Genomic DNA, 21,715 nt, shown 5'->3' on the forward strand with positions numbered 1-21,715 from the left:
TATTTAGAAAGTTTTCTAAAAGCCCCTCTACCTGGGGGGGGGGGGGGCAATTACTTAATGACTTGTGCTAACACTCTAGAGCAGAGATGCCCCAAGTAGGATCCGTGGGCCAAAGTTGGCCCAATGTAGGCTTCAATTTGGCCCATCATCCCATTTTAATGAAATGTAAGAATGATGGAGAGGCTTGGGGTGTTTTAAATTTAAACTTTGTAAATGAATCTGGGTTTTTATTATGCAAGTATACTGTCACTTGACAGTATACAAAAGACCTCAGTGAGTAAATCAGCACAAAGTCTAATGTAACTTTTTTTTTTCTTTTGATGAAACTTCTTACTTGTTGCTGTAACAAGTTTATGATAAAATAAAAAAAATAAATGTAAAAAAATTTATATATATATATATAGTATTTTAGTTAATATAAAGCAATGTTTTCTAGTTTTCTTTAATTTTTTACTAAATAAATTAGGCAATTTCTATGGCAATGGATATCTTTGGCCCACTAGTCTCAATCAAGTTTGGTTTTCGGTCCTTCATAAGGAGAATTTTAGGCACCCATGCTCAAAATCAATCAGAACTTTCAAAGAGTCTTTATACTTTGCCACCGTCTTTCAAACAAGTACATTTTCTTTCGCAATTCATATGTTTTTAATATTGGGAATGGGGGGTCTTAATAAAAATGAGGAATAAATATAGGCTATTTTAAAATTATACTTGTAATTATTATTTAAATTAAGCTGAATTTAAAATTGAAATTCTATAAATTTTCTTACTCATGAGTTTCCTCATTTGTTCCAAACCTGTTGGACTTTGTTTTACATAATATACCTAAGAAAGCTGAAAACCTGTACTGTTTTCTAACATTCTTTAAAATATCTTTTTTTGCGTTCAGCAGAGGAAAGACACAAAACATTTGAAGTCACTTGAGTGCGAGTACATGGTGGCTACATTTTAATTTCGGGGTGATTTATCACTTTAAAAAGTAGTCAAAATATTTCAGTCTTTAGGGAACAATGGGGATTTAAGTTTTGCCTATAGCCCACGCGAGGCGAAGCTTTTAAATATGGCCAATTTAGGGGGGAAAGAAAATAAAAAATGGCGCTAAAATGCACAAACAATAGCGTAAAGGCGCATAATATGAGTGATCTCAAGACGACAAAGTAAATGTCGGAGGTGAGTTTGAGGAGCTCGCGCAGGCCCCGCCCCCTCCTGAAGGTACAGCGCCGATGATGATGATGAGGAGGAGAACAACTGTCGCGCACGAATCAGATCCGCGATCAGCCGATGAATTATGAAGAAGTGCGAGAGTCAGATGCTCCAGAAAGCCCGCATCATCTAGTCGATCGACGCTGAATATTTAGCATTTCTATAAAAAAAAAAATAACAACCCAAACAGTGCTCAAAGGCAGAAATGACCAAGGCAGTATGGGGCAAAATTGCCTTTGTTCCTCCAGGACAGGAAGGACTCGTGCAAGCGGCTTGAGATGTGCGTAGGATCTCTGCTTTTTCACCCGGAGCGAGACACAAACAACACGATTCCGACAACAACTATTGTAGCAGACAACTTGTGCGATTAAAGATGGAGCTCTGAACAACCGTAAATCAGAAAGGCGTGTGTTACGGACGGGGACGTGTTTCGTGTGTGTTTCTCGTGCAGACCACATGGGGTAGAGGTCTCTGGAAGTTGCACCGCTGCAAACCGGGAGCATCATTGTCGGAGACGGGCATCGCACTGTCCCGCGATCAGACGATGGACGCATTTTTGACACAGCTCTAAAGAAAATTGACCCCGGAGCCCTGTTGCCACATTAGAAACAACTGTGATGGATTTCCCCCTAAAAACAATCAACTGTGTATCGATTCTGAAGTGAGCGAGAAAGTGATGCTGCTCTGTCGGTCAAAGGGAATGAAAATCACTCTGGATTATAAGTCTTGTTATGATGCTCCAGACTGCGTGTGTACATTCGCTCAAGCAGGTATTTGAAAAGTTGCCTCTGAAATAAGCGCCCGAGAATCTTCGTTTGGAGGTGAAGACTTGTAAAACAACTCAAATGGAGTTGTCTCTGGTGGTTTTTACGGTTGTGTGTTGGGTCTCCGTATGGTCGGACGACAGGATCATCTCAGACAGACATGCGGTCTACTGGAACAGCTCAAACTCCAGGTGAGTGCACGCTATGGCAAGCTGATTTCATATTTAGCTTACTGTGTTAGCCAGCTCGTCTAATAACTGTTGGGATTCATTGCGACTCCATTATTTTCGGGATTCCTCAACTGGTCCAGTTGATGCTGATACCTAATTTTACTCATAAGTAAAACACGCACACAAAAACAAAATGTATTACCAGCGACCAGCTTAGTGCCCAGAAATGTCTGTATTTATTAATTGGGATAGCCAGGGGCGGATTTAACCAATAAGCGAAGTAAGCAGCCACTTAGGGCCTCAGAAAATAAATACATAGAACTAGAAATTATACGCATAAAATTGTTTTATATCATATTTTGTATGGTGATGGTCTGACAAATTTAACTACATTTTAATGTAATTATCTAAACACAAATATGTCTTTCATCCCAATCATGGAGCAGTCAAGTCAGGAAAAGATTCAGTTTTACAAACAATTAATTATTAAAAAAAAAAAAAATTCTTTCCTTTTTGTTGTGAATTCAATTTAGGTAAACAAATAATTTAAAATGTAGAGATTTCATTAAGATAAAACATGGAAAAGGAGATTTAGTGATATTAAAAAAAGAAAAATAAATGAATAAAGAAATATTATTATAAAACTGCAAATGGTTTTGTTTTAGGACTGTTGGGCCACCAAATCCCTAAATCCGCCCCTGTCTCTAGCAAAAACTAGCTTTCTCCTTGTAGTATTTAATAACTATTCAGAATGCCCACTTTATGGTTCTAAACAAATCTGATTAAATGATTAAAAATATTAGGCTACTAGTAAAGGAATACTCTAAGGAAATCTATAATAAATAACTTCTCTTGTAAGCATTAGGGCATTCTGCACAAGGCTTTAAAACATTTATTATTATCATAATTATTTCTTTATGTATAGTAAATTAACATGTACTGGTGTAGTGCTCATTACCACCAAAGGCCAATTTACACCTCACAAACAAACACCAACAAACAAATGTGTTCACATTGCCCCAGCAACCGCCATGTGCAATGATTAATTAATTTACTTAATAAATCTTTCTCACAGCATTAAAATACATTTTACATGAAGCATATCTGGTCCATGGTCAGATTCATATCATATCACACTGCTCAGACGTCCCATGATCCTGCAAATGCAGTTTAAAACAGTTGAGTAAAAACAAACTCTGGCCATTGGCAACAGAAGTTGACATGAAAAACAATTGGCCTTACATTTAAATTTTTTTTTACATAAAGACGATTATTACAGTTGTTGCTGTAACTGGTTTAAGTCCTATAGGGTATATGCCAAAGCATGCTAATAGGACTTTTAATTTGCCAGTAACCTGGGTTTATCGTTTTCACTGAACTGTATGCCAATGCAAAATCGGCGATCTCCACTGGCTGAGTGAAATCCGATATAAAGTAGGTCTTAGATTGTACAAGAAGCACTGCATTAAATTACATTTTCCCCACCGTGTGTTTATGATATGAGCAGTTATTTTACCCCAGTATATTCAATGGAGCTTCTGACGGGCACATGCGAGTATACAGCTTTTTGGCTTGTTTTACGTTTGAGCAACCAAATGAATGCCAAAGTCTGTTTAACTGATTGTATTTTAATGACATTACAACATCGATGCTGTAAAAGGAACTGTATAAAATGGAAAAAAACTCACAATTACAGGTCACCGGAAGTTTAGCAGTATGGGAAAAACACTAGCTTCGCATATACCCTATTAGTAAAAGGACTGGTTATTTTCAAAATATTGGCACTAATTTATTGGCACTTAAGTAAAAATATTTATGAGACACCATCTATCCAATCTGTTAAGTGACACTTTTCTCTAACTATGATTAGCTTTTTTAAATTATCCACTGACTCATGTCTGCTTCATGATTAATAATATTCCCAGTTGTTCTTACAGGAAATTTGTAATAGTTACGTTTACTTGGCAGCGTTTACACTACAATGTTTTCAACTACAAATGTATTTTGGTGCTTCATTTACTCAACAAAGACCTTTTGGGGATATGAATAAATTAGATATTTTTTATTAAATTGGGGATAATGAATATGAGGAAGATTTAAGTGATTTAAAACTTGTGACATTGTGCATGTGTATTACTTATTCAGTCAATCTGCTTCTTTAGTGTGACGTCACGTGAAGCGGCTTCCGGGTCCAATCGCTCTCCAACTGTATGGGGAGACTCGACAAATGATAATAATAAATTAGGGCATAGCGATGTAATACTTTTGAAAATCATGATCACAATATCAGATGGCCAGAAAGTGATACATTTTTTTATAAATTGTTAAAATATTGCTGTCATGGTGATTGATCATGATTTTATGATAAAATTTTCTTTAATGTGTGATATGTCCAAAAAGGGTCATAAACGAATATTTTCTCAATTCAAATTAGTAGCGGCTTGGACCCGGAAACAGTATTCCATACGTCAGGATTTAACAAGCGGATGGGCATGTGCAAGTACTTAAAGTTGCTGAGAATTTTATTCCAGTAAGTTGAGGTACTTTCAACTAAAATGGAATATTGAGTAGGGGGCGGAGCTTTCTTTTGCGCATCATTCCCTCCTAGCAAACTAACGGTGAAAGAGGGTATTATTATACAGTTGCTTTGGTAGCCCTCAGGTTAGGGCTGGGCCAATAAACAATATTATATCGAATCGTGATAAACCTATGTCAATAACAATGATAAGCTCTGGACTTTTTCACTCTATAATAATCTAAGAGTCAATCACACAGCAGAAATGTACAACAATGAAAATCTAAAAGTGTGTTGATATTCGAGATATTTTGCTACCAAATATTTATTGGCCAAAAATATGTTACGCTATTTAAGGGACCCTCTAATTTTTGTGGTCATTTTTGGGGTGCTCTTTTAAATCTGTAAGCATTAACAACTTATATCGAAATATATTTCGTTATCGCTTAATATGGAAAATAATTATTGAGATTGCATTTTTGCCATATCACCTAGCCCTACCACAGGTTGATGTCAACAGAAGGACAACCTCTCCAAACATGGAGGCAAATGACCAGACTTTCATTGAACATTACTACAACAAACTTATTTTTTTCTGAATTAACTTGCACGGATTATTCACGCTAAGAATAACAATGTGAGCTAGCAAAATAAACAGTCAATTTTGATTTTAAGCCAACTTTAAAGTATTGGTACTAATTACAGCACTAAAAATTTTGACAAAATAAAAACTTAATTGGTTTAAGTATGTCACAGTGTAAACATACTAGTTAAAAGCTTTATTAAAACTAGTGTCAGCAACTATTTAAACACATGCTAGCCAAATGCTAATAGTTTTTTGCTATTTCCAATGCTATTGGGATACTAACTTGCACCAAAAGACCAGTAATGATTAAGTACTAGCCACTAATGAGTTTCTAGTAAATACGAGTCAAGTAAAAAAAAATCTGTCTGTGTTATATATGTTAAAACGGCTTGCCATACAGAAACTCCATGTATCATTATCGCTACAAGGTCTGAGTGATTAAAATAGGCTTTTCTTGTATTTGCTAAGTATTCGTTTTAAAAAGTGTTGTTTGTATGGACTGTGAACGTTTGTGTTGACTGGAATTTGCAAAGTCCATCAAAGATTTCTGACTGAATATGGGTTTAACATGGCTTATCCTCTTTAAAATTACTTGAGGCTGAGATAAAATAGTAAGTAAAGATCATATTTGCTAGGATTTGTCCACTGCCGCTGATGCTATCAGAGTTCGGCTCTGAATATTTTCGAAATATTAACAATACCAGGCAGAACTTGTTAAATCCTCTCTGATGTGTAGAAACCAGAAAAATATTTGACGCCTGCAGCCGGAGCTGAATATTACACAGTATTTTCAGGAGCTCTTGCATGAAGCGAATCAAGAATCCCATCCTATTGTTCTCATAATGTGGCTAGTTCTAAAGAGATTCAGGATAATCTGGCTTTCAGAGGCTGACGGGTTTTGAAATCATACGTTCCCTGTGAAGTTCCTTGACATTGCTCATTCCTCTTTATTTGAAGGGTATCTGTGAGCAGGGCTCTCTGGCTGGCTTGGAGGGTTTGCTCAGGGGATGTCAGGCTAATGGCTTTTGACATGCAGCTCCTCAGGTAGAGCTTGGCTAGATAAATAAACACGGCGAAGGTGCTCTCACGGCTGAATTAACAAAGTTAAGAGCGGCTGTCTTGCAGTACATCAGTAGTCTGCCGAGGTTTAAAATATTAAAGAGGCTCAGAGGAAGATTTCTTCTCAAGCTGGGTGCATGCTCTTCCACCTCTATAAAATGTGGGGCTGGATTTGAATTTTTTTCCATTGACTAAGCCACCCTGATGCATTCAGTCTGCGTTAATCCTTATTTAGCAGGATACTTTGCCATTTTTCCACGCTTTAGGACCATAAATGTGCAGTGTTAGAGTCCCAAATCCGTTTTCCCTGTTTATGATTTCTTTTCAATTGGTAGGTTCCAAAATCTTTTTTTGTATTTATGCGAAGAAATATATATAGAGAGATTTTGATTATCCAAAAAAACCTTTCAGTTACAGAATACATTAAAAATCTAAACGAAGACCTATTTTTTGTATTTGTTCCACTTTTTTTACGAAGACAGATAACTCTTAACATCTAGCCCACCAATTCAATTCATGCTTATTAATATAGTGCTTTTATAATGTAGATTATGTTAAAGTAGCTTAACATAGAAGTTGTAGTAAATTGAAACTGTCAGTTCGGTTTTCAGAGTTGAAGTTTAGTTTAGTTCAGTTCAGTGTGGCTTAAATTTCACAGCTGAAGAGCAAATCCATCGATGCTCCACAAGTCCCAAACCAAGCAAACCAGTGGTGACAGTGGCGAGGAACAAAACTTCACCCATTGACGAGAGTGAAGGGAAAAAAGCCTTGAGAGAAACCAGGCTCCGACAATTTTACTATTCTTTTTTTTTAAGCATGCACTTCAGTTTAGGTTTTTTGCATCTGTGCTCTTACAAATGTTAAGCTGTAAGAGTTTTTCCATAGTGATGCTATAGAAAAACCATTGACTCCCAAAGAGAAACCTGCACTGTAAATAGCATTTGGAATGGATTGTTTCCTTGGAAGTTGAAATTTTTCCATTAGTGCTCATAAAAAAAACTTTTTAAAGCATGTCGCTTTAAAGAAAGATTCGTTTTCATTGCCTGTGGTATTCATGTTTCTATGTTTTCCAGAAATAGTCATTAAATTTATGTGCAAAACAGCAACATCGCATAAAAGACGTGCGAATAAAGCAGTGTTTCATTTTATTCAACAAGTCAAAGACAACAAAATCGTCAACTTCCTAATTAACTGATGCCAAACATCAACAGTGAAAATGGAATTTGCTGCGGTAGGAGAAGTTACATGAATCTTTTTTTCATTTAATAAATGACTTGCATCTTAGAAGATGATCCCGACACGTAATGAATGCGGTGGTGTTTGAAGACTAATGCTGAAATGGTTACAGCGTTTTAGAATGACCAAAACAACATTTCAGATGTTTTACAGCAGGAGTCTCAAACTGCCAGCCAGCAAACCATTTGCAGCCTCCCATCGGCAACTGACGTCATAGATATAACCAGATTCGTTCCAACAAAAGATATATTTTTGAATTACTATTATTGTTGTACACTCTCAGAAATAAAGGTAGGCGAGCTGTCACTGGGCTGGTACCCATTCAAAATGTATACATTTGTACTTGAAGGGTCCATATTGGTACCTCAGAAGTATATATTAGTACCTACAAATTTTAAGAGGCACACTTTTGTTCTTTTGATGTACTAATATGTGCCCTTAAGATAATAATATGTACTTTTTAGGTACAAATTTGTACCTTTTGTAAAGGTACCACCCCAGTGACGGCTCGCGTACCTTTATTTTTTATATATATATAGCCACTTGTGGTTTTGACCCCCACCTACTGGACATTTAAAGTACTGCACAATATGTTCGGGCTACTAATGGTTTCTCTCAGCTTGCAGTCGAAAGTAAAGCACATGCAGATTAAATTTTGGGCTGTTTTAACCTTTAACTATATGTCAGTAAGTGCTTTATTTTTACTAAAGCTCTATTTTTGTAAATATTTAAGGGTCATCTACTTTTAATCAGTTTTATACTGCCTGTATTTTGTTGAACAAACACATCTCCATGGCTTACACGTTATGTTGGTGGTGTAATATGATCATTTCGCTAATATTCGATTCAGATGCTCTCATTTAATTTTCCTCATATGCATATTAAGATTTCTATAAAAAAATACATTAGTGCATTAGTAAAATTTTACTGCTGGCTGAATTGAACATGCTAAAGTAAATGTGAATATATACATACTTTACCTAATCAGTTTTTTTGCTGTTTTGCGCTATTTGTTAAACTTTTGGTTAAGCAACAATTGATTGGGATAATTATTATTATGCCTATTATTAGTTTGTAGTATTTTTATTGCAATTTAAACCATCCCTTCAATGTGTACAACAAGAAACAAAAAGATGGAGCTTTGATACTTTGATACTATTGCTTTGATAGTGCATCAATTACAACAGGTTTCCCCTTTTTTCTTGTGCTTGAATGGTAAAGCGGCCCTCCTATGAATTGTCAGTCGCTGATATGACCCCTCGCCAATTTGAGTTTGAGACCTCTGGTTTACAGTGTGCTTAGCCTGCTGGTTTGTCCATTCACGCACATTTTTATCATCACATTTCAACACAAAATCACTTTTTAAATGCATATACTGGAATTTGTTCACTTTCCATTGTAGTTTATGCACATCTTTTCTTTTTTTATCGAAAAAACTTGTTTTGCAAAAGGATTTTTCATGCGCATTTTCAAAATGGATGTGCATCTGGGTGTGGTGTGTCCATTAACCATTTTTTATGCACATATCCAAAATGTGCATAAAATTAGGTGGATGGAAACAGCTATTGATGATTACATGAAGATCCTTTAAACTTTCCATTACACACAAGTTTTTTTATAGTGTAAAAAGATTCTTTAGCTTGCTAAAATGTTCTTCTCACAAAGAAAAATGGTTCTTTTAATCCAAAATTGGATCTTTGGCATTGCTTTGAAAACCCCCCTTTTAGAGTGAACTGGGGAAATAAAACATTCTGTCAGCGATTCTAATGCTGCTATTGTTATTGCTCTCTTATTGTTGACTTTGGTGTCGAATCTGCTATTATTTTATATTCAGAAGGATTTATATAACTATGTCTTTTAGCTATAGTTTTCATCCCTAGTGTGAACCAGCTTTAAATAACCCTTTGTACTATGGAAAGTTTCCAAGGATGTAAAGTTTCTTCAACCTTTATTTTTTCCAGTGTAAATATTTAATTTAATACGCCACAATAGTTTTCAGAACAACACAAAACCGCTTTTTATAGTCAAGAGTAGTCTATAACCCTGTTGCCGGTGCGCCCCGAGAACATGTATTTCTATTATTTTTCAGCAGCTCTATCAAAAAGAGGCGCGCTGACGCCCCACCAAGGGATTGCACGAGAAACAATCGGAAAAAGAGCGCCCAGGGGTCAGCTTTACTTTTCAGCTCGCCCTGACCTCCCTTCTAGTCCTCTTGCAGTATTGTAGTGACAATCGAGGTGAGCCTTTTTGCAGGGCAATTCACCTTGAGCATTAAAAGCTTGCCATGAATCATATTTTCTCTCTGCTAAGCTCCCTGTCAGGGGTTTTCTATTGAAGCCAACACTGAAAAGAAGATGGACATCCCCTCAATGCCAATATGCTTGGCCTCTTGGGGGTCCAGATGAAAAAAAGGGAAGATGCCCAGCTCTGTAACCCAAGAGGATGGACTAATCTAATCCTGTGGTTTATCCTTCAAAAGGCCCTCTCTTCTTGAAAGCTTTGAGGTTCTTAACAGAAGTCCCGGCTCATAGCCTCTCGCTCAAGTTGTGTGCTGCGGTTGGCTGTGGACAGCTAGTGCTGGATGTTGTCTCTGCCTTCGCAAAGGAAAGAAGAGAAAAAAAAACAAGTGGAGCTGAGGAATCCAGTGCTCACAGTGATTCATAGATGGCTGCTGTCATTATTCCCTTGACGGCTCACACTGCTTTTTTTTCTTAGACACTCTGCGGCTGCCTTTTGGGGCCTGCTGTAGTGCTTTCTGTTGACGTCCTGGCACAGCCAAGCGACGAGGGTTATTTGCATGCAGGTTCATCCCTAAATTGTTACCATTATGGAAACAATGAATATGTGAAAAGGTCTAGATGGAAGCCATGAAAAACGCGGCTTCTGAAAAACAGCATGAATATCTTAAAGTAAATTGCCTGCGCAACACACAATGCGTCGAAGGGTCCGGTTTGCAAGTCATTATACTGACTTATTGTTGTTGGTGATTGAATTTAATTAATTGTAACCTTTCGTTTGCTGTTTGGTGGGGTTGCACAACCACGATTTTGACGATTCGCAGCTGTGAATCGATGATGATGTAATGGCTTTGAAACACTCATGTTTAAACGGTGAGAATCTTAAGCAGTCCAGCTCGGATTTTATGTGATACCCTTCGCTTGCTCTTGTCATTTACATTTCAGGTGGAATTAAATTTTTCGAATGAATCTCATTTATCTCTTCATGCTCGTTTGTCCTTACGCCTGAGTATCCGAAGGCGATCACATTTCCTCTTGTCAGACAAAGCAGGTAGAAGCTCAAGTAGCCGTTTGCAGAACAAAAAAAAAAAGGCTTGATTTGCCATTCCTGTCTATTTCAAGTTCGCAACCTTCATGGCTACAAAAATGTATTTTCAAGATGTTTTTACCCAGCTGTCTCTGTAGAGACAGTCCCGCTTTGGGGCCACACTGCTGAAATCTTTCAGCAGATGAATTATGTTTTCAAAACACGGCGCAATCCTGTCAGGAAATGGAGGATTTTCAAAACTGGAATGGTTGTTAGCTAAGTTTTATTCTTTCTCTCTGTTTGAACGTCTCTCTTTTTCTTTTTCTTTTTTTTAACTGCGCTCTCTCCAGGTGCTTCAACTGTGACTCATCGTCATTTGGGAATACGTCTTGAAATATGTAGGTTTGCTGGTTAAAGATTCATCCCCTTTGGTTTTATCATTTGGTTGTACCCTGTCAGAGTGCTCTGTTCTGTTTTTAGTCCATGCCCTGATTGTACTTCTTTTTTTATATATACATATAATTCAACATATTTGTAGTAGTTCTTGATTTTTGCTGCGTTTTTGGTGCGTAAGACTTTAATTGCAACTCCGTGTCTGTTATGTATTAATGCAGTTTCATGGTTTTCCCAGAACTTAAACATTTCATCATGTCTAGCAGCCGTGTTTGTTTATCTGCGGAAATCAGAATAAAACATGTACTTTGAGAAAGACATGGTCTAAACGTTGCTGTTACTTAAAAGTAATGCTCTGAAACATCTTAAAGTAGCACAAGGTGCCGCTTTAACCCTGAGGCGGCGGTAAGACCTGTGGCAAACCACTACATTATTACGTGTTTTTCCACTTTCCACAAGCGATCTGGAGAAAAAGCATGTCCTTTTCCAGTAAACTTTCATAAATCTTTCTCTTTAAATACATAGCCAGGGTTGTGAATGTTGTGGATGTTGATTTTGCTGTATGTCTTGCCTGTGCAGTATGCTGTGTCTGCCTTGGGAATACAACTCAAGGAATTTTTCAAGCTGTCGGAACATTTGCGGCACTGTGGAGCAGCAGCTCGCCATTGTTTTAGGGTGTGCAGATTCAGGCCTGACACATGCTTGTTCAGCAGTCGCTGAATAGACCAACTGTATATGAAATGTGAAAATCTGATTGTAGGATTCCTGTGCTGATGGAGAGAGATTTTCTTCTTTTGTGGTTTATTTCTGTTAATTATCATTTCGCTCATGTCGCCTACCCTGTTGATTGCAAGGTACTTGTGCAATGAAGGATGCATAAATGCATTTGAAATCTGCAATGGCAAAGATACGGATTCATAATGAATTGAAAAATGTTAATTTGTCATATGTACAACATATTTTAATTAAATAAACATTACATTGTAGAAGTACTGATATTGTAAAAAATGAAAGGATAAATAAAATGATTGAATAAGTACTCAAATTTTATTTTAACAACACTTTGCCTTAACATGAGTGTTCTCACATCATCAATGTGTATACATAATTTAGTATAAAGCTGATTGGAGTTAGAAATGTGAGTAAAAAGGTAAATTTCTCAAAGTTTTCACCAAAAAAAATTAACAGCACAGCTGTTTTCAACATTGCATGTCATAAGAAATCATAAGAAACCATGAATAAGATATGCAGCCTTTGAAGGATACAGCCTCTGCGAGAAATATTGTGAGAGAGTGAAAAGAGTAAGAGAGTAAAATATATGAAAGTTTTACAGAATGCCCAGATGTAATCATTTCAAAGTTTGTTTGTTTTTTTTAGCTTAAAAAGATATTTGCAATTAGCCGTTTACTTTTAGCAAACATATCAATGGCATTGATGCTGCTGAGAGCAGTGTTTAATCAGGGGTGTCAAACTCAATTCCTGGAGGGCCGAAGCCCTGCACAGTTTAGTTCCAACCCTGCTCCAACACACTTACCTGTAGGTTTCAAACAAGCCTAAAGGACTCAATTAGTTTGATCAGGTGTGTTTAATTAGGGTTGGAACTAAACTGTGCAGAGCTGTGGCCCTTTTGGAACTGAGTTTGACACCTGTGGTTTAGATGAATAGGTAAATGTATACTGGACACTTTCCTCTCAATAAATATGACAGTGGCAAGAAAACAGCTGTTAAGTAAGCATCTAATAATAGAGCTATGTATATGAATTTACATCATCAGCTCTTTTCTCAATACAGCACTCTGGCCATGGCAGATAGTAAACATAATAACCAGTGCTTAATTTGTTAATTGTGAGATCCCGGAACAGGATAACGGATCCGGCATGTTACGAAAGGAGGGAGAGATGTCGTGGACAAAAGTGAAGAGGGTTGTGGAGTCACAGAAGAAAGTAAAGAGTGGGGTGGGTAAAGGTGTTGGATTCAGATCCGGCTTGTTCCGGCACAAATTAAGCCCCTATAATAACCCATGGTGTCAATTAATGGTGGATAAGAAATGGCTTGTTTTAAGTGACAAAAATAGTCATTTGTATTGTAATTGTGTTTTGATCAGATCAGAGTCATTTAACTTTGATTTTCTGCTGAAATTACTGATACTTATGTCCAGAAGTACATTTTTAGGTACATTCAGGGTAAGATTAATAAAATCAATCCAATTTGTGTGTGCGTGTGCTGAAGACCACATTTAGTTAAAGGTCCCATGAAGTGCTTTAAAATCTGCATTTTTATTCGATATTTAATGAAACACAAAGAGATGGTGGTGCATAGTGTAACTCCTCCCCTTTAAAAAACAGCCAGTAGCATTTAGTTTCATCACAGCTTTGCCGGTAAGAGTGGTTGAGCTCAAGTGCATCAAATCAAAAGCAAATGAGAAGCATCTGATTGGTTATGATGTCATGTAATTTTAGGAGACAAAAAAAAGCATATAAGCATAAGTGAGCTTTACATGTTTTTCTCAGTTTTATATCTGCTAAATAGGGTTGTAACGGTATGAATTTTTCACGGTATGATAATCGTCTAAAACAATACCACGGTTTGACGGTTTCGCGGTATACGGTATGTTACAAATGTTACAAAATAATAGAACAGTGAAGCAAATTTGACTTTTTCCAAATAATATATTTTTAGTTACTATAAACAACACCACTTACAATGAACAAATAAAAATAAGAAAATAATAAATAATGTGTCAAAGTCCAAATAAAGTCCAAATAAACATGGTGCAAATCCTCAGTAAAAAAATAGATATAAATATTTACTATACTATAAATAGTTACATAACGAAACTAGATTCAATATGGAACATCCTTAGGTTTTATGTGCCAGCATGGATATGGTTGTCTATCGATATGGATTTGGATATGGTTGTCTCCAATGCAGACAAACAGCTGCATCTTCATTTGCGTCTTTTGAAAACAGCAAGAGCAGCAGTTCGTCTTTGCTGTGTCACTGTTTTGTCATGTTTCTGTGCTGCTGTGCATGCAAAAGTACTTAGTATGAGAATTATTTCATTTTTTTTGCGTTTTATTTAGCCGCGCATAAATGTATGCCTATCTCTCATTCCGTGTTGTTCAAAAAGCTTGGTCCACAAACAAAAGCGAAACCTATGCTTATTGGTTGTGATATAGCGAGTTTGAACCAATCTGGGAATGGAGGAGGGACAATGCATCAATGTATCATGTCTGATTTGTCCGGAGACACAGTGACGAGCGTTTCTTTGTCAAATCAGCGTTGTCAAATGTTGATGACGTAACCGCACCCGGAGCCTCTGAAAGTCCGCGAATGTGATGTGATACAGCACTGGAAAGCTGAGATTCTCTTCTTTATGCCAATCTTTGAATTGTATGAATCGGATCAGCGGATCAAAAGTTATTAAACATTTAAGAGCAATACTTATTTTTAGCCGCGGGCGGCTGTCTCGGTCTTCAAGGGTTAAAACCGTTGATATGCAATTGTTCATGGTATGATAATCGTGCACGTTCAAATCGTGGTAAACCGTCATACCGGTATATTGTTACAACCCTACTGCTAAATGCTAATTTTGTCACATTTTTGGAACACCAAATCTTAAAAACCAAAAATACTGATGCTAACTGATATCTTAAAAAATATATTTTAATTTCATGGAACCTTTAAGGATCCAACCATTGTATTATACTTTACAAAAATAAGCAAACTTCACAAAACCTGTATAGTGTATTAAACATGAACATCATCCCTGCTGTGTTGATTTAGGCAGTACTGCAATTAAACTTCACCTCAATCAAACACAATACTTTGATCAAACTGATGGGATTCAACTCATAATCATAGAAACCATAATCATATTGAAGCATGTGCTGATTTTGATTGCAATAAACACTATTGTAAAGGCCTTAATTGCCTTCTGACCAAATCACATGTGACATGACAGATGCAATCTTGTTCACAAATTCATTAATAAACTTTGTGAGGTTACCCTGAAGTTCTTCGTACACTTTTTTTGATTTGCTAAACTTTGTCAACACGGTTCATTGCTCATTGTCTGCTCTGCATCTTCATCTAGAGAAAGTGGTTCAGCAAAGGCAGTTACAGCAGCATTGCAATATTTAACACAATCAAAAAAAATTAAATTGCAGTGTGTGTGTGTGTGTTAGAGAATGTGCTGCATTTTACATTGCACATTTCACATTGCATTACACATTCCTGTTTGGCTGATTTGGTATTTCCACATCCAACAGTTTAGCCATGCATTCCTTTCACAATGTCTGCTTTTCGTTTATTACACCTGTGTGGCAGATGATGTCAAATAATGGATTTGTTTCAATATAGACAATACTGATCCGTTAAAACGACCTCAATCAGCTTCAGCATCAGTGTTTGAGTTATGCTGTATTTATCTGTATTGAGATGAAGCGGGGAAAATAAGTATAGTAAGGTAGTAATGAGTAAAGGGTAGAAAACAAGCAAGTAAGAAAGAACACGTCATGTTTTTTTCATGGAATTAATGTTTCTGATGGAGCTGTTGATATGGAATTGAGCCAGATTTTAAGAAAATACAAACATTAAAATAAAACAAAACAAAAAAAGTCTGAAATAATTGTTATGTGTAATAACAATGGAATGACACAAGAAGAAAGCACTGAACTACTCAAATGTTTTAATAGTTTATTTAAAAGGATTTTTTGGTGATGACAGCTTAAAGATGCCTCTCATATATGGAGAATGAAGTCACATGAATTGCTCAGGTGTGAGTTTTTCACAGACTTCAACATAGTGTAAAAATCTTAATGGTTCAGTGGGTCTCGTCTATCAAAATCGATCTTTATTTTGAATTCTCTATTGGATTCAAGTCAGGTGATTTGCTGGGCCATTCTACACCCTAGTTTCTTTCTCTGAAAGCATTTAAGAGTTTCCTTGGCTGTGTTTTGGATCATTGCCTTGCTGAAATTTCCACCCTGATTTCATCTTTATCATCCTGATAATGTAAAGCAGCTATTAATTTATAATGACGAAGGGCAGAGGGTTGCTGAATAACTACTGTGAGATTTCAGCTGCTGTCTGGGCTTTTGCTGAATTTCTGCACTTCCCTTTCTTCATGTGTTCATTACTTTTTCCCAGTGTCATTTCATTTTATTATGCATAGCTTAATTTGAAAACTTAGTTGTTTGTTTTCTTTGCAAGTTATGGAGTTTTTTGGTTGTAACCAACATCTGGGGAAAATTTCAAGTCGCAACAGTAGCTTCAGAAATATGTCTTTTGAGGAAAATGGTGATGTGTTGAATACTTATTTTCCCTGCGGTATCTGTATTTTACACTTTTAAAAAAAAAAATATATAATATAATATATATTAAAAAAAAAAAAAAAAAAAAATATATATATATATATATATATATATATATATATATATATATATATATATATATATATATATATATATATATATATATACAGTTGAAGTCAGAATTATCCAAATTATCCCCCCCCCCCCTTTAATTAATATTTTTAATTTTTTTCCAAATTTCAGTTTAACGGAGAGATTTTTTTTTCAATACATTTCTAAGCATAATAGTTTTTTCAATAAATTTATTTATTATTTATTTATTAATTGTTAACAAAACATACAGGTTAAAAAAACTTTATAATGAAATATATCAATTCAAATACCCCCACCCCCTCCCATGCGGTCTCTTGAAACTGGGGTATCCAATGAATAGAAGTTAACATAAAAACAAAAACAGAATGCGGTATCAATTATACAAAGTAAAGTAATCATTCTGAATCAATCACCCAAGTCAAATCAGTACAAATTTATTTATTTATTTTTGAATTTAATATTTCCCAAATTATGTTTAACAGAGCAAGGAAATTTTCACAGTATGACTGATAATATTTTTCTTCTGTAGAAAGTCTTATTTTGGCTAGAATAAAAGCAGTTTTTAATAATAATAAAAAAAAAAACATTTTAAGGTCAAAATTATTGGCCCCTTTAAGCTTTATTTGTTTTCAATAGTCTACAGAACAAACCATCGTTATACAATAACTTGCCTAATTACCCTAACCTGCCTAGTTAACCTAATTAACCTAGTTAAGCCTTTAAATGTCACTTTAAGCTGTATAGAAGTGTCTTGAAAAATATCTAGTCAATTATTATTTACTGTCATCATGGCAAAGATAAAAGAAATCAGTTATTAGAAATGAGTTATTAAAAACAATTATGTTTAGAAATGTGTTGAAAAAAAACTTCTCTCCGTTAAACAGAAATTGGGAAAAAAATAAACAGGGGGGCTAATAATTCTGACTTCAAATGTACGTTATGATATTAACACAATTTTACCAGATGATTATATCTCTATATGGGTAGAATGTATAATGCTAGATCGATTGGGATGATTTTACAGTGGGGGTGCATCTCCATAAAATCTAAAAAAACAATCTTTAAAATATTTTGGGTGCTATTTGCAGTGCATTTCTATATTTGCATGTGTTGTGAGTATTTTCATGCACTTGTTTAGTCAGACATTGATGAATTAATGTTTACCATTTGCATGTCCATAAAATCTAATAAACAATGTAAAAACTTTTTGGGGTCCCCCGACACACTTTCGATGTTGTCTGTGCTATTTGCAGTGCAATTCTGTATTTGCATGTGTTGTATTTTCATGCATAACAATCTATAAATACAACCAAGAAAAAGATACAATTGAAATGAAGTGTGTTATCATTTCCTGAGCCTAAAAGTATTAAAACACAGTAACTAAATGCTAAAAATAATTCAATAAAATTAATCAAAGTTAAGGTCACAAATGGTACAATTTCTTATACCTGAATGCTTTTTTAAAATCATTTTACAATCACAGGCATAAAAAACACATGCAAATGATAAATTATAGCACAAACTCATCATTGTACTGTATATCCCGCATATATGTGGCTATTTTAAATGATCATATTGCGATATCGATGCTGAAACAATATATTGTGCACCCACAGTGCAGATTTAGAATCTGCTGGCATTTTAACACTGTAATCTTAAGAAACTTTTATTTTATAGCAGAAGTTAAAGTCAACAGAATCCCTTATTACAGTAGTCACTTTTGAAAGTTTCTGGTGACATAAAAATACACTTTGTTATTGGTTTGAAATTTTGCGTGAGGTTACTGTGATCTGCCTGTTTGGAGCCTCGCTGAGCATGAGACTGGTTTCAAAAGCAGTCAGAAACAAAAAAAAAAGCCCTCAACCATAAGGCACGCTGTCAGATTTGACATCAGATGAACTATTTTTATGATGATTTTGGTGCTTTTGCTGTCATTTTACAGCTTGACGACAGCCCCAGTCCTCTTACCTTTCATCACAAAAAAAGCAGAAGGGTTTTCTCCGTAACAAAAATTCACTTTGTGTTCCACAGAAAAAAGGAAAAATCACACCAGTTCAAGAGAACGACATAAGCATTTAAAGCATTTTAGCTTAAATCTGAAGAGTCTCCGTCTCTGTGCATTCCAGGCTAATTAAGTGCACTCAATAAATTGTGATAATGTCCTTCACCTCGTTTTAGGTGAAGAGCGCGATTCGCGATAAGGGATCCAATCACCGAATCGAGGGCCGAGTGTTTGCAGCTCATCAGAGCTCGCTGATTAATAGCATCTCAACGGCTCTTTTGCGTTATCGCCATCATATAATGAAGTCTCCATGTGTCTCTCAGGCAATTCTGCCATGTGATCTTCATTCGACCATTGTGTGCTACTTTACACGTATTAAGATGCGAAAAACAAGGTTACAGCGGCGTTTTCCCCTGTGATTTAGAGTTTCCTGGCACAGATGATCGGCTGTGAGTTAGGTACCGTGAAGTTCTCATTTCTGCTGCCTTAAAACAGGCTATAACTCCATTGTGCTCAGAACCGGAAAGTGCTTGTCCTATATCAAGCCCATCGCTGTCTGTGTTTCTCGGGCCCTCGCAGACATGCCCACAGTGGCTCTTAATTAAGAATGTTGTCACAGAATAAAACTTCAACAGATTGGTTATTGATTGAACCTCCTTTCTTGGCAACAGTCTCTAAATCTCCCATGACTTTTTGCCAGCGGCAGCTATTACACACGAGCAGTAGGTACCGCATGTTTAACTCCACCATTATTCTCCAAAGCCATTTTCTGTGCTACATTTCAGTCATGTTTGGTTATTTATCAGTGCCTTCGAACTACGGATTAAAACGGGTTATAGCATAATTCCTAAATACATTACACAGCGCTCCGCTTCGGCCTGTGCGTTTAAAGGCAGTTTAAGATATTAACTGAGATAAAAGCCTGATACTAAACCTGCTTGCAGTCCTTAGGCCTCGATTCGAGAATCCTTTCCTAAGGCTCGCTCTCAGATATGATTAGGATATTACACTGGCGTGAGATAAGATATCATTTAACAATTGTGTTGCAGACCTCAGCTTACCTCAGATCACCTTAATGATTAGTACTTTTGAGGAAAACTATATATAAAAAAAACTTAAAATACAAGCAATCCATCATGATTTAAGTTAACCTGAAGAAATTGTGATGGAAATGCATGATAGAGTCAAATGTATGATGTTATGATAAAGTAAGACTTAAGGACCTAAAGTAAGTATAAGGACCAATTCTCACTTCTAACCAGTTGCTTATTGACTTGCTTATTGGCATCTTTTAGTACTTGTGCATATTAATGCTTTGTTCAGAATGACCATATTCTACATCCATTAAAGGAATAGTTGACCCTCAAATGATAATTCTGTCATAATTTACTCATTCTTTGCTTGTACAAAACCAGTTTGAGAAAGAGGCTTGTAAACAAAGCAAGTAACAATTGACTTCCATAGTATTTGTTTTTTTTTTACTGTGGATGTCAGTGGTTTCTGATTTTCATCATTCTTCAAAATATCTTATTTTGTGTTCAACAAAAAAAAAAAAAAAGTTTGGAAGAAGTCTAACTATAATTAATATTTATTATTATTATTATTATTATTATTATTATTTATTCTAATAGTAATAAAAGCAATAATGACTGGAGCAATAATTTCATTTCAAACTACATAAAATAATAATAATAATAAAAATATTATATATATTTTTTTACATTTAATACATGTTGCATTGAATAACATTTATTTTCCATAAAAAAAAATGCATGAACAAAAAAAAACTGACCCTAAATTTTTGACCGATAGAGTATATATATTAATAATTTATTGATGAATAATTAATAAATTGTAATTATTTGACTGGTAGAGTATATATATTCATTAACTTAAATCACCCTTATCCTCATGCTTATGGCACAGTTATGATTAATTTGTAAGTTATTAGATGTATGTGTCTGTCTTCTGAAGCCACACAATAAATATTTATGATGCTTGATATTTTTTTCATATATATATTTGATGAATAAGGATTCACATTTTAGTATCTTCCTCACGCAAAACAACCATTTGGCCAATTTTTAAGGGACTTTTGTTGTGTGATTAACTATTATTCAATATGAGTTACCTTATACACGCTCATCGGTATAAGGAAAAGAGAAGCCTGAGTGTTCATTTATGCATGTTTATAACAGGAAATTAACCAGACCCTGAAATAAACACTTCTGAATTCCTATTTTTTTTATCTGTTCTTTAAAATGTATTTCAAATACAGTGCTCAGCATGAGTACATCCCTCACAAATCTCTATTTTAAATTCATATTTTTAATAGTAAGCTATACCATATTATATTTGTGCATACATTAGATTAGTCAGTACTGAAGCCAAATTTAGAGCTTATCTAACAAAATAACTTACAATAACAGTCCAAAAACAAGTACACCCAAATGTATATGTTATACAAAAATATGAAATACAAATTTTAAAGAGTAAAATTTTGTTGAAATTTTGTAGGTTGTAATTGTTTCTTGCAATCTTTTCCTTGAATTTAATTGTATTATGTTTCAATTTCTAAATATGTTTGGTGACTAAAATATTACTTTAATAAATATATCTGTTTAATAAATCTGTTTTGTTTAAATCCACCAAAATAGATTGCTTATATTCACTGAGAAATTATTACAAATATTAATTTTTAAAATGGGGTCTACTCAATTATGGCGAGCACTGTATATATGAACTTAAGTACTTGAGAAATTTTTTAAAAAAATGTTTGAACAATGGTCGTCCTCAAAAATGTACAAAGTGAAGCAGTGAGGCTGAGTTGTATTTGGGGGTTGGGGTGAGATTTGTTTTAAAAGACAATAGCAAAGTAAACTTGCCAAAGTTTGCGTGTGTGTGGGAGGAGAAACCGAAGCGCTCCAGTGAGGTTTTCGGGCATCAGAGGGACAGTTCTTGGCCCCTTTTGCATCTCTTTACTGAGTCGTGCTCTTTTTGCTTTTAATGCCAAATGCACTGCTAAGAATATCAATGAAGTTGATGGCAGAGCGAGCCATGGATGGCATCACTAATTTTTAACGCCCTGAGGAATATTTTCTGCATCATATCAGAA

At 35.3% G+C, this 21,715-nt stretch overlaps 1 protein-coding gene and 1 long non-coding RNA gene across 3 annotated transcripts in view; both read left to right on the forward strand.

Annotated features, from left to right (window-relative positions):
* The first annotated feature begins 1,208 nt into the window (after positions 1–1,208).
* efna2a (ephrin-A2a) overlaps positions 1,209–21,715 on the forward strand; it is a 143,062-nt gene continuing 122,555 nt past the window's right edge. For both annotated transcript variants that reach the window (NM_131022.3, XM_087238776.1), the window contains 1 exon segment: positions 1,209–2,158. In NM_131022.3, the coding sequence (NP_571097.2) occupies positions 2,049–2,158 (110 nt within the window). In that variant the 5' untranslated portion in view covers positions 1,209–2,048.
* On the forward strand, positions 4,576–11,506 carry LOC147846367 (uncharacterized). The gene is made up of 2 exons (XR_015478515.1): positions 4,576–6,985; positions 7,130–11,506. It is a non-coding gene; the product is annotated as an uncharacterized LOC147846367 (long non-coding RNA).

This window comes from Danio rerio, chromosome 2 (assembly GCF_052040795.2).
Source record: "Danio rerio strain M-AB ecotype USA chromosome 2, GRCz13ab, whole genome shotgun sequence".
Classification (NCBI taxonomy): Eukaryota; Metazoa; Chordata; class Actinopteri; order Cypriniformes; family Danionidae; genus Danio; species Danio rerio.